We start from the raw sequence: 14,036 nt of genomic DNA, 5'->3' as shown, positions 1-14,036 counted from the left end.
TTTTTTTTTTTTTTTTTTGATGAAAGACAGGAAAGGCCAGTTGGGATCGGGCGACACTTACTGTGCTTCCTGAGTGTCCTTTCTTGGGCTTGTTTTGCAGCAAAAGCTATGTGATCCCCTTGCAGTGCAGCTGCCCCGTGGATTTCGAATTCCATATCACGTTGCTTCGGTCTCATCAAGCCTTTACGATTGAGCCAAAGTCAGGTGAGGACCGTGTGACTTCAGACACCTGACTGCCACAGCCATGTCATGACAGAGGCTTGAAACAAGAGCCACTTTCCTTGTTGGTGTAGGAAAAAAAAAACAGGAGGAAGAAATGGAGGGAGGGAGGGAAGGGAGGGAAGGAGAGGGAGGGAGGGAGGGAGGGGAAGGAGAGGGAGGGGGAGGGGAGGGAGAAAGGCTTGCTTTGGCTCACAGTCTGAGGGTCCAGTCCATCATGGCAGGGAGCCACGACAGCAGGAGCTTGAGGCAGGTGCTCACCCTGCATCCACAGCCAGGAAACAGAGAGACGGATGCTGCCACTCAGCTCACTTCTTTTCTCTCAGTGCAGCTCATGGAACGGTGCTGCCCATTCAGGACGGGTCTTCTTACCTTGGTTACACATTTCCGGTAGCACTCTCATGAAATACCCACTCAGAATGTGTTTATATGGTAACTCCAAGCCCAGTTCAGTTGACAAGAAGTATTAACCAGCGTATTTGGAGAGCGAGCACACACGTGCAAACATGCACTATGCACATGTGCTCCACACACAAGAAAATGGGGGGGTGGATGGGGCATTGAAATGAGTCAAGTGTACAATTGTTTCAAGACACATTTCTTCTTCCAAGCAGTTCAGTGGTAACTGAACCCATGTGAGTACCCCTTGCCTGTGCGGCCTAAAGGCTGGGAAGTTCAGTTTTCAGACACTGCACTTGAGCTCACCTCAGATCCTCAGATCAGTGTATCCTTTAAGCCCTATCCCATTTTACAGATGAGAAAACTGAGACTCCATTAAGGTTTTCAAGCTGAGTCACAGAATTCCTGAGTGACCAAAGAGAATTGTGTCTGATGGATACCCAGTGACCCTTGAGACTGCTCTCTTGCCCCAGACCCTGGGCAACAGCAGTGGCCTGTGACTGGGAGGTAGAGGGAGGCCCTGTCTTCTTGGTGCCCTCCTCCATAATCTCAGTGCTAAAATTTATCAATAGCTTGTCCCCAGATAATGTTTAGATTGTGCAGCTGTTCACTGAATCTTACAGTGGTTAGTCCACTCCAAACCCCGTTCTCAGTGGGACGCTAAATCTTAGAAGGTTAAAATTGTCCTTACGAGACTCTAAGCATGAGGCTTTGGATGTCTCTGACAATTCTTGGGGAACAGTCTGCACCTCTGCGCTGTTGGGAGGACATGTTTAAAGCTTGTGCTAATGTAGGTGATCTCACGGAGGTGGGATCTGGAGTTTGATCTCATAGGAATGTAGCTCAGGTGGCAGCGTGCAAGCCAAGCAATGCTCCACTCTCAGCCCTGCGGAACTGCACGTGTAATCCCGTTGCATGAGACGTGGAGCAGGGTGATCAGGCACCCACAGTCCTCTTCAGCTACACAGAAAGCAAAGGCCTGGCACTGGCACCCCCACCACACCCCTACCACACCCACCACACCCCCATAACACCCCCATAACACCCCACCACACCCCCACAACACCCCCATAACATCCCACCACACCCCCATAACACCCCACCACACCCCCATAACACCCCACCACACCCCCACAACACCCCCATAACACCCCACCACACCCACCACACCCCCATAACACCCCACCATACCCCACCACACCCCCACTCCGAAAAGCTTTGTTTTGGTCAAGTGTGGTGGCACATGCATTTAATCCCAGCACTCAGGAGGCAGAGGCAGGTGAATCTCTGTGAGTGTGAGGCCAGCCTGGTCTACATAGAGAGCTCCAGGAGAGTCTGGACTACAGAGAGAGTAGGTTTATGTCTTAAATTTAAATAAAAATAATTAAAAAAATTATTGCATGGAACCAGAATCTAGACTAGTGGTTATCAAGAGCTGGGGACACGAGGTGGGATGGTCAGCAGGTTACAGTTAGAGGAAGTAAATGCACATTAAAGTAATAGAGGTCAGTAATGTACAGTTCGAATGACTCAGCACCACTGAAGGGAGCCCCTCAGTAAAGTGCTTGCTGCTCGAGATGACTGGCTCTCCAGCACCCCCATAAAAGCCTCATAGAGGAACTTTGCCTTCAAGAACTAGGTCAGGAGGAGCCCTGGTCCTTGCTGGCCACACAACCTAGCCAGTCAGTGAGCTCTGTGGTCAGTGAAATATTCTGTCCCACAAAGTAAGGGAGAAGCCACAGAGGAAGGCACCCAATGTCAGCCTTCACACACACCTACACATGTGTGCAGACACAGGTGTGCATAGACAACGGGTGTGCACAGACACTGGTGTGCACAGGCACAGGTGTGCACAGGCACAGGTGTGCATAGGTGCACAGACTCCTCTGAGAAAAGTTTAGATGACTTACTGTGACAAAGATAAGGTTTGAGGTGATAGACTACCCTGCTTCCTCCTCCAACTGTATATGTATGGAAAAATCATATCTTTACAATTATATGTTGATTAAAATTTTTAAAGGCTGTAACAGTATAAAAATGTATAATATGGAACAATTTTTACAAGTTTTCCCAGCCTGGGCCTTACTGCCCTAAAACATAATGTACTTTTATTTTCTGTTCTTTTAGTCCCTGCCCATGCCTATATTTTCAATTAGATCATTTACATATTTAAATATGTCTACTGCATACTTATATTATTCATTTACATAGTTAAATATGTCCATGGGAATACTTCCTACTTTATTTACATGTTTAAATATGTCCACCTTTGCTTTATAATAGTGTCACCTAGGAAATGACTCAGGAACACCTCCTTGTGACATCGCATTGCCCAGTGTTGTGTGCCCTTTGTCATGCTTACACTGATAAACTATGGCCTTTATTTTTGCTCTGTGTGTGTGTGTGTGTGTGTGTGTGTGTGTGTGTGTGTGTGTGTGTGTGTGTATGTATGCCACATGCGTGTGATGTCCGTGGAGGGTGGAAGTGGATCCTCCTGGAGGTGGAGTTACAGGCAGTTGTGAGCCGCCGGATGTCGTCACTGGGAACCAAACTCAAGTCATCAAGAGCAGCAAATTCCCTTAACCTCTCTCTGAGCGATCCGTGCAGCCAGAGCGTCCTCAGCTTTTTCGTTTTGTTGTTGCTGTTCTGTTTGTTTGCTGTTTGTTTGCTGTTGTTAAGTGCAGACTAGCCTGGGCCCTGCCTTGCTTTCCTGAGTCCCAGGATCATAGGCACACATCCCCCCACCCAGCTTCCTGCTCTGTGACTTTGCAGTATTCATTTTTCCTGGCTGTGCCGAGGGTAGCGAGCTGTGAATTGATCCAAGAGTAGTCATTTGAGCTCTAGCTTTGTTTATTACCTTCTTAAGTATTTATTTCATGGACTTGTGCATGCACATGTATGTATTGTGGGCCAAGGGCAACTTTCTAGTTAGTTCTTTCCTTCCACCATGTGGGTCGAGGGCTCAAACTCAGACCATTGGCTTGACATCATGCACCTTTACTATGAGCCTTCTCACCGACCGCTCCACAGACACACTTGTACTTTGAAGGATGGCCTAAAAGTCACTATGTAGCCAAGGATAACCTTGAACTTCTGATGCTGCTGCCCTTACCTCCTGCGTGTTGACACCACTATGGGCGGCTTCTGAAGGGCTGGAGGTCTTTGTGCAAGCTAGGCAAGCTCCTCCAGACTGAGCCACACCCCCAGCCCTAAGGTAGACTTTTTCTAATGGGGTTAAACATTGAGAATACCATTCTCACTTATAAAACACAGGACAGGGTTGGGGATTTAGCTCAGTGGTAGAGCGCTTGCCTAGCAAGCGCAAGACCCTGGGTTCGGTCGCCAGCTCCGAAAACAAAAAGAAAAAAGAAAAAAAAAAGAAAGAAAAAAACACAGGACATCGCTCCTTTGTGCCACATGAATTTCGGCCAAGCAGTAGCTGTCAAGACTTGGCACATGCTCTACAACAGTTAGCATTGCACAGCCTGCACCCCCATGTTCTAGTGATGGACAGGGCTGCAGGAATAGGAAAAAAAGCAGTTTACTGTGGTTGCCTTGGCTACATCTCCACCACTGGCTTTATGTATTATGTCCGGACTGAGAGCACTTAAAAAAAAATAAATCACCCAGATGAAGTTACCGTGATCCGTGCCCGCGCTTGACCTTACGTTTTTTAAGTTAATGAGCTGAAGTAAAGCAGTAGGGTGCTCTTGGCATCAAGCCCTAAATGGTCTGCAGTGGCCACAGGGTAGGTGCTTCGACCAAGTGATGGTCAATGCATTATAACGTCTCTGTGGTTGGAATTTCTACCCAGATGTCTTGCTGTTAGCCTGCACACCCAATGTCTCTAGTGACTCTTCTACCTGGCCCTGGGCTTGAGAGACAATGGTGGCCATTACTTAACCCTTTTGATCTCTATCTGTATCCAGGAAATTAACAAATGCCCACTTGTGTGTGTGTGTGCATGTGTATGCATGTGTGTGCATGTATGCTTGCATGCATGTGTGTGTGTGCGCGCGCGTGCGTGTGTGTGCATGAGCTCGTTGTGATACCTAATTTAACTGTTCCTCTGCCTTACCTCTTGAGGTAGGGTCTTTCATTGTTTCTGCTAGGCTGGCCAGTGAGCTCCAGGAATCCACCTGTCTCCTCCCCTCCCTATGCTGGGGTTACAGATATGTTCACCTTGTCTGGCTTTTACATTTGTGGGTGTTGGGGGAACCTCATGCTTGTGCAGTCAGTCCTTTACTCACTGATCCATCCCCCCCAGTCTTCTGTATTGTTTATATAATGGCTTGCGATGGTATTTTCATACGTTTGTAATGGTTTTCAATCATATTCACCCCACTACTCCCTCTTGTCCCCCAACCATCCTTATTGATCTCCTTGCCCTCCCCAACTGGTTGCCCATCTATTTTCACTTCTGTGTGTCCCAATATGCTTCATGAGAGCTTCTTACAGGAGCGTGGGTGAGGAACTGTTTCCCAGAGCATGTGCACCTTACCAGTGGTGTAGCCACTGAAGAAGCCATTGCTGCTTCCCTTAGGGACTAGTAACTGCCTGTTTTTAAAGCATCATAGAAGGCCTTCAGGTGGATAAAAGAGCTGTGAGTGGTGTTTGCCTTGGGGGCTTGCAATTTCCCTGGAAGGTACAGTCAGTAGGACCCACAGAGAGATTTCACACAGTGCTGACAACCTGGGTGAGTGACGGGCAGGATCACACCTAGACCGGGACAGCTTAGCCATGCCCAGCTCTTGTCCTCTTTGTAAACCTGAACTTTACAGCAGGGCTGTATGGGTGGAATTATGGGCCATTGCACCTTGTCGTTCTTCTTCGTGGTGTGTACACTGACCGCAGCTCTTCTCTTTCCCATTGTCACTTTGTCTCTGTACCTGAGTTCCTGAGTGCTGCAGGCAGCCTGACTAACACAGTCAGGCTATGAAGGTCCCCGACGACCCCTGGAACATACCAAGGAGGAGTGTGGCATAGTGTACTGCTTGGTGTTGGAAGGAACACCAGTTCATTGGACAGATTTGAAAGGAAAGGGCTGGGGTATAGCTTTGTGCTAGAGCACTTGCCAAGTGTGGATAAGGCCTTGGGCTTCAGCCCCAACACTGAAAAAAAGAAAGGAAAGGCAGGCAGGCAGGCAGGCAGGCAGGTAGGCAGGCAGGCAGGAAGGAAGATTTGAAAAGAAAGAATGAAGTTATAGAAAACACTGTACTGAACTGTTCCCAGCTTTCCACGTCACTCCCAGCACTCACATTGCATTCTGGTCATTTGCTCTAGGCTCAGCATCCTGTGAATTTGTGTCTAAGGCACTGATGTACTAGGGTTTGTCCATATCTGTGTAACTCCATGATCAGACAGCTGTTGGAAAGGATTCCCCTAGTCACTGATAAGCAAGGTCCGTGTTGAGCCTCGCACACTTAAGGAAGAGACTGTACAGAGAGCAGACACACACACACACACACACACACACACACACGCGCGCGCGCGCGCGCTGTGCTGGGACAATGGGGTTTGTGTTGCCTCTTCCCCTGCACTTGCTGAGCAGAGCACACCTCTGTGGTGGTTCATCTTACCCGGCTGTGCCAGAGGGAAAAACACCTTCTGGGCAGGGCATAGGTTTGAGGTGAGAAGATCCACCCTACATATGGGAAACCCCATCTCATGGCCTGGGGTCCTAGACAAAATAAAAAGGAGGAAATGAGGTCAGCCCCAGCATCCACCTCTCTCTGCTTCCTGACTGTAGCTGCCATGAGACCAACTATCTCACGCCCCTGCTGCCGTGCCTTCCCCGCCATGATGGACTGTGCCCTCGAGCTGTGAGCCACTGTACACTCTTCCTCCCTGACACTGCTCGTGTCAGGCATCCTGACACAGCATTGAGAACAATATGACATCCCCCTCCTTACAGGAATAATTCCAGCTAACGGGGAGGCAAGAGTAACTGTCACGTTCACGCCCATCCAGTATGGGATAGCACAAATAAAAATTCAGTTGTGGATCTCACAGTTCAACTCTCAGCCATACGAATGCGTCTTCACTGGAACCTGCCACCCCAACATCGCCTTACCGTATGTATGGTGTCTTCACTGTGCTTCTGTCTATTCATTAGACCAGGCTGGCCTCAGACTCACTATAGACCCAAGATGACTTTGAATTCTGCCTGCCTCCACCTGCAGAGTGCTGGGGTCATGGACATGCACCACTACACCCAGTTTATAGGGTGCTGGGGACGGAATCCAGGGCCCTGTGTATTCTAGACAAGCACTCTTCTGGCTGAGCCACCGCCACCGCCACAGCCACCGCCACAGCCACGGCCACGGCCACAGCCACAGCTTTTTTCTTAACACTTCATCACAAATCTGGTACAATCCAGTTCTGGGCATTGTGGTACACATTTGTAATCCTATCATTGAAAAGGCAGAGGCAGAAAGAGCATGAGTTCCAAGCTAGCCTAAAGTACGTAGCAAGAAGTTGCCTTTTTAAAAAATAAGAAATATTTGAGTTTTTCTTTCCATTTTCTCTCTTTTCTTGTTTAAAGCTGGGAGTGAGGGTCGGTCACTGGCCTCTTGCCTGGCATATATGTGGCTCCAGGTTCAACCCAACACTATGAGGACATTTAGACTACAAGAAGAGTCTACACAAACAGCTTTAAAGCATAGAGGAAGGGATTCTATCTGTTTCAAATGGTATAGCCATTCTTTTACTAGGATAATAAAGTAACGGTTGGTTTCTAAATTAATCAGCTTAGGTGGTTGAAGAGCTACAGGCTAGAAATAAATTACACTAAACTAGGAGAGCATTCCCCAGCCTGGTGTGTTCATTTACATATTCATGAGAAATGCAAATAAGACCTGGTGAAGGAGCTGGCTGCCCAGGCAGACCTGAGTTTCTATCTGGGACCCACAAAGTGGAGGAGAGAGCTGTTGTCCTCTGACCTCCACACATATGTCATGGCACACCCAGGCACACAGGCACAAACACACACAGACACACACAGGCACACATGCATACTCCCACACAATAGATATGTATAGCATTTTAAAGAATGGGAGGAAAAGCAACCACTGGTGTATATATGTGTACACACAAACATATGCATATATACCTATCTACATTATATGTTAATATATTGATATGAAATTTGTTTTCATGGACACACAAATTTACTTTTCATTTAGTTATTAGTTACTACTGGTCACAAGTAATAGTTTTATCAGAAAGAATACAATAACAAAATACTTGAGCTACGTGGGTATAGAGACAGCTCAGTGGCTAAGAGCAGTGGCCTGCGTTCAGTTCCCAGCACTGCGTGGCAACTCATGGCTGTCTGTAACTCTGACCACAGGGGACCAGACGCCCTCCTTTGGCCTCAGCAGGTATACAGACAACATGGCAGCACGATCAAAAATAGAAATAAACATTTATAACAAACCTTGAACCTTGGATCATACACTAATTTAACATCTGTTTTAAACTCTAGATTAGAAGAGTTTAAACGATTAAATGACCGTTCTAAGAAAGTAAATGTTCCTCTAGAAAAAACAGCATACGTGCAATTTTACCCAACTGTGGCACAGGCAAAAAAACCTCAGAAGTTAAAGGTAAGAAGTTGGGTGCACGCCCAGTGTGATGGGAACTTGGGAAGAAAAGAACTCATTCCCTGCCCAATTGGGTCCTCAGGAAATCGATTATCAGGACCTGCGGTTTCCAGCCGACCTGTCAAATCCATTCGCCGTGGCGACCGTCCTAAACCAGGAAGCCGGGAAGATGAAGATTAAGGACTTAAAACAAGGTAACAGTCCTTTGGCCTTCCCTAAACCAGTCCCTGGGGCAGAGGAAGAAAGAAATGTCTCCAGTCACATTTATTATTAATGAGCAAAACTCAGTTAGATGTCTGTTAGGTGACATGGTTAGAAACTTGTGTTCGTCTGGGCAAATGACTGATTTGATTACGGCCATGATCTCCGCTCGTTCCTGCCTCCAGTCCTGGACCAAGGTGACGAAGTCTCCAAAACCAAGCAGATGAAGGAGGCGATCTTTGAGCAGAAAGTCAGACAGGACATCGTGACAGAGATCGAGAACCATCTTAAGTGGTAAATATCGAGGGGTAATTTGTATCAAGTGACAGGGTCACTGCTTTTATGAGATAGCCCTTGACACAGGAGACACAATGACACACAATCATTGATAAACTCTCTCTGTGAATTCGATTACTCCTTCCCCTCGGCCAGTGTTCCTGTCTCAGAATGGGCGGCTATGGGGCATCAATTAATAATGACAACATGTTATTTCCTACACATACGCAGACACGGCAGAGCAACAGTGAACTGTGAGCGTGGGGCCCCTCCTTTCTTCCTGATACCCTAGTCCCCATTCCCAGACAGACTTGGGGTGTGACTCAGGTACCCACATTGCACCCCATAACCCCTCACCTCCCTGTGAGCCCCCGTTCCATGGGGAGCATAGCAGCTGGGGGGGCGGTTCTGGCAACAGAGGTTCAGATAGGAGGGCTCTTGTGTTTCCATCTGGTGAGTCTACCACACCTCAGCCACCAGCCTTTTTACATTTTCACCCGCAACACTGGAGGATTGCAGGGGTTGGTTTTCCACATCCTCATCAGCGCCTGCTGCCTCGTACAGCTTATATCTGCATTTCCTGAACACTAGTGCTGCTGAGTACTCAGGGGTGTGTGCGTGTGCATGTGTGCGTGTGTGCATGTGTGCGTGTGTTTGCATGTGGGCACAGGTGTGTGTACTTGTGGCACCTGGAAGTCAACCTTGGGTATTGTTCCTCCAATGGCCTCCACCTTACATTGTTTGTTTTAAAGATCGATTTATTTTGTCTTCCCATTTTGCCCGCATGTTTACCAGTGTGTGTGTGGTACCGTGAAGGCCAGATGAGAGCATCAGATCCTCTAATACTGAAGTTGCAGTCCCTTGTAAGCTGCCATGTCAGGGCTACTAATTGAATCTGGGTCCTCTGCTCTTAAACACTGAGCTGTCTATCAGCCTTTTTTTGAGACAGGGCCTCTCACTGGCCTGGAGCTCACCCAGCAGGCTAGGCTGGCTTGTCCTGGGATCCTTTGTCTGTACCTGTACAGTGCTGAGATAAAGAGAGCATCCTCCACTCCCAACATTTTATACCAGGCTCCTGCTCTGGGGCTTGAACTCAGATTCTCAGGCTTACAAAGCACTTTACTGAATGAACTATTTGTCAGGCCCTTGTCTTATTAATTCATAAATATTTTAGCATTAATCACTAAATGATAAGTTTCATTTCCCTGGACCCCAAACTGCTTTCATCCGGTTCTTCCTCATCCCTTCTTGATTATAGTATATAGCAAAGGCACTCACTGCAGAGACGATGTTTGTGGATGGCTTCTGGAAGTTGGCTTTTGTTCCCCACAGGCAGGTGCACCTTGGCAAAGAGCACACAACTTACAAGTTTAAAAAAGAGCTCATTGAGGAGCGGCAAAAAGCACGTGAGAAATACAAGGTCAGAACGGCTGCCACGATGAGCTCGGTTGTTTTGCTGAATCTTTTCAATTCCCGTTGCACGCAAGATGCCAGACCAGGAGAAAGACAGCTCGAAGACAGCTGAGAGTACCGGAGAATGGCAGAGCACTGCCTAGAATGCGTGAGCCCCAGGTTCAGTTCTGAGAGAGAGAGAGAGAGAGAGAGAGAGAGAGAGAGAGAGAGAGAGAGAGAGAGAGGCTTTCAGTCCAAGGAGATGACCAGACTCAGGCTCTGTTTCTAGCCGTGAGATATACCTGCTGTCTAGAGAGCATCAAAATGAGAGGCCCCAAAACTGCTGTCAGGAGTCACCCTGAGCTGGATGCCATGTACAATCATGTGCTGGGGAGCTAGGGTTGAGGCACCAGCGTCTGAATTATAGGGGACCTCCGCCCCCCAAAAAACCCTAGCAAATCTTAATAGTGTGAACTACAGGGTCTCAATGAGTAGGAAGGATGGGGGCGTGGTCGAGCTTTTATTTTTTGAGGATTCATCCTATTTGTAATCGTAAGTACACGTGTGTGAGCATGCCCCTGTGAGTGGAGTGACTGCAGAGGCAAGAAGGGGGGCAGCTCCTCCCCTGGGGCTAGAGCTCCAAACAGTTGTGGGCCAATCAACACCGTGGTAGGAAGTAGACCAACTCCTCCGCAAACACAGCAACCACTCCTCACTGTTGAGCCTCCCCTGCAGCCCCTGTGGCCAGCCTTGTAGGCATTACAGTATGATGTCATACAAAGTTCACAATGGAGGACCTGCAGTCAAATTATATTTTTTTTAAAAGAAGGGATAGCCTTGTGGTGTTTAGGAGGGCATGGGGGGAGACTGGTTCCTACCTATCCTGGGATGCTCTGTGAAGTAGAAGCAGGAGGCATTCAGACTCATAGCGAGTTCCAGGCTAGACTGGGTTGCATGAGACTCTGTCTATGTGAAATTTCCCCATGTGTGAACAATAAGAATGGTGGACACTCTAGCCCGTCAGCACTCTGTGGCAGGGTGACCCATTGTCCCTTAGGCTTCTACGAGCTTTAAAGAGAAAGTTTCACGCATTTGTTTTTGACTTTAGTGTGTCTACTAATATAAAAATCTAGCAAAACAGAGGCGACCCTATCATAGGGGAGGAGCTTCAACGACTCCAGATGAAACAGAGCAAGAAGCGCATCGTCCACAACTTGGAGGAGGTAGGTAACTTCCCTTCCTGTGAAATCTAATTAAGCGGCAGTTCTTCGACTGCTCATTTCCAGAGACACCAACAAATGTTACAGGAAGCCCATCAGCAGGGAGTGGTTGCTTTTGGTTCTTTGTATTTTCAGTGTCGTTGTACCCTGTCTCTTGGTTTCCTTTCTGACCAAAAGTAGCAGAAGGAACCTGGAGAGGCGGTTGTGTGGCTGAGTACACTTCAGGGGCTCAACTCCCATCCCCACCCTTGTAACTCCAGCTCCAGTGGATCAGATGTGATCTGCTGAACTTCAGTGACACCTCACTCCCAGTAGCATACAACACACACACGCACGCACACACACACATACACGCACACACGCATGCATGCACGCATGCGCACACACACGCACACGTGCACACAGGCACACAATTTAAAATATAATAAATCTGTTTTGTTTGGGTTTTTAATGTATATTTTCGAGGTTTTTAAAACTTATTTTTTTCATATGCAATGGTGTTTTGCCTGCGTGTATGTCTGTGTGAGGGTGTCAGATCCCTTGGAACTGGAGTTAGAGACAGTTGTGAGCTGCCATGGGAATATGAACCCAGGTCATCTGGAAGAGCAGTCAGTGCTCTTAACCACTGAACCATCTCTCCAGCCTTTGTGTTTTATTTATTTATTTATTTATTTATTTATTTATTTATTTTAAAAAAAGCAATTTAGGGGAATGAAAATTTTATTTGCTCACAACTCTGTCGATCACACTCTATCATTGAAGGGACTCAAAGTAGGAGCTCAAAGTCTGCCCTGCATGCTGTTTCCCACAAGCATTACCTCTGACCACAGACTTACTTCACAGCCAGAGCAGTGCATCAGAACCCGTGGAGGAGGAGGATGCTAGCTGGCTGAGTTTAGTTTTCCTAAACACTCCTGGGCCACCTACTTAGGTATGATGCTGCCCACAGTGGACTGGACCCTCATCTCAATTAACAATCAAGACAAGTCCCCATACACACAGATACCTGCCCACAGGCCAGTCTGATTTAGGAAATTCTTCAACCGAGACTGTCCTCTCAAATGGCGGCATGTGCCTCCAGCCCCAGCACTGGAGAGATAAAGAGACAGTCTATTCAAATAGGTGAGCTCCACACTGAGTGGAAGACTCGGTCTCAAAAAGATGAAGTAGAGGCTGAAGAGCTGGCTCAGGGACAAGAGGATTCGCTGTTTTCGGTTTGAAGACCAAGATTGGATTCCCAGCACCGATGTAGCAGAGAGCGAACTCAGGTCATCAGGCAGGGTGGCAAACAGTTTCGTTCTCTGAGCCACTTGCTGCTCCTGGCTTTGCTTGTTTTGTTAAGAGTCTTGCTAAGTGGGCCAAGACTCTTCTCAAACTCATGCTGCCCCTGAGTTGCTGGTATTCCAGACATGCACTACCACATCCAGCCAGAGATCAAACTCAAAAGCATTTACGAAATGTTCACTCGGAAGAGTTTGAATTCAAAGTAAGCTGTGCCTGTGTTTTTAAATTCACAGAAAGTCCAGGAATTCCATGCTAATTTCGATCCACTCATTAATAACATGTGGCTGAGCAGACACCGGGCACAAAGACGATTTCAGCAAGCAGCACGCAAGGTAGTTCTCACCTCTCCATTTCTTTCTTCCTTTCTTTCTTTGGTCAGTGTCTATACCTCAGGGGAGCCTTTGAACCACTCCTCCTCCTGCCTCTACCTCCCGAATGCTAGAATGCTAGGACTACTGGTGTGCACCACCACACCAGGTTTATGTTTATGGTTGGAACTCGGGGCTTTGTGAAATGCAGGCATGCACTCTGTGGACAGACTGCACCGTCTGAGGTACACCCCTGCCTGCTACCTAGTTCCAAAACATTTTTGTTATGCAGAAAGGAACTTCACAGTTCCTGCCCATCCCCTTCCTCCCCAGACTTCTGGCACCCACTAGATCTATATTCTATCCCTATAGACTTGGCTCTTCTGGTCATTTCATGAAACAGGATTACAGAGTCTCTGGCTTTTTGGAACTGACTCTTTTCTGTTATATCTCCAAGTTCCCTGGTGTCATGAATGAGCACTTCACTCTCTTTTTTATTACTGTGTAATGTTTCACTATTTGAATAGACCAGGGGTTTTTTCGTTTGTTTGTTTTTTAACTGTTTATGTACTGATGGGCATCTCAGCAATTTTTACCACGCGGCTATTCGAAGCATGCTGTATAAACATTCACACACAAGTTAGTGGACATATATGTGGTTCTCTACTCTCCAGGGTATACACATGTAGGAGAGGAATTGCTGAGGCTCCTACAATGACTTTAAAGCTATGGGATTTTGGGGCAATTATTCCTATGGAGAATGGAGACTCTCAGAGGTGACATTGGGCTCACTGCTTTCCCCTCGTCACCTCCTACAGTGGCTCCCCATTACACCTATCCTCCAAGAAGTATTTGTTATGTAAGCGTGAGGATAGATCCTTACCCCTGTGTAAATGTCAGGTGTGGTGGCATGACCTGTGATTCTAATGTTACGGAGGTTGAATCAGGATGATCCTGGGACTCCATGACCAGCCATTCTAGCCAAATCCAAGACTTCTGTCTTCATGGGGAGACCCTGTCTCACAAAATAAGGTGGAGATGTTATTAAGGATGATACCCGGTATCATTCTCTTGTCTTCACCAGCACACATATACCTGCATACGTATGTACACATGCACATGCATGAATACAT

General features: G+C 47.4%; 1 protein-coding gene across 5 annotated transcripts in view; it reads left to right on the top strand.

Moving 5' to 3' along the window:
• Cfap221 (cilia and flagella associated protein 221) overlaps nucleotides 1-14,036 on the top strand; it is a 70,400-nt gene that overhangs the window by 38,434 nt on the left and 17,930 nt on the right. For 3 of the 5 annotated variants that reach the window (XM_039091279.2, XM_039091278.2, XM_039091281.2), the window contains exons 7-14: nucleotides 101-204; nucleotides 6,533-6,692; nucleotides 8,105-8,225; nucleotides 8,305-8,416; nucleotides 8,609-8,717; nucleotides 10,032-10,119; nucleotides 11,225-11,314; nucleotides 12,829-12,927. In XM_039091279.2, the coding sequence (XP_038947207.1) occupies nucleotides 101-204; nucleotides 6,533-6,692; nucleotides 8,105-8,225; nucleotides 8,305-8,416; nucleotides 8,609-8,717; nucleotides 10,032-10,119; nucleotides 11,225-11,314; nucleotides 12,829-12,927 (883 nt within the window). Of the gene's footprint in view, nucleotides 1-100; nucleotides 205-6,532; nucleotides 6,693-8,104; nucleotides 8,226-8,304; nucleotides 8,417-8,525; nucleotides 8,718-10,031; nucleotides 10,120-11,224; nucleotides 11,315-12,828; nucleotides 12,928-14,036 lie in introns of those variants that run through there. The other 2 variants (XR_005492413.2, XM_063272670.1) reach the window with 2 other exon arrangements.

This window comes from Rattus norvegicus, chromosome 13 (assembly GCF_036323735.1).
Source record: "Rattus norvegicus strain BN/NHsdMcwi chromosome 13, GRCr8, whole genome shotgun sequence".
Lineage (NCBI taxonomy): Eukaryota > Metazoa > Chordata > Mammalia > Rodentia > Muridae > Rattus > Rattus norvegicus.
This window is presented reverse-complemented; position numbering and strand designations above follow the sequence as displayed.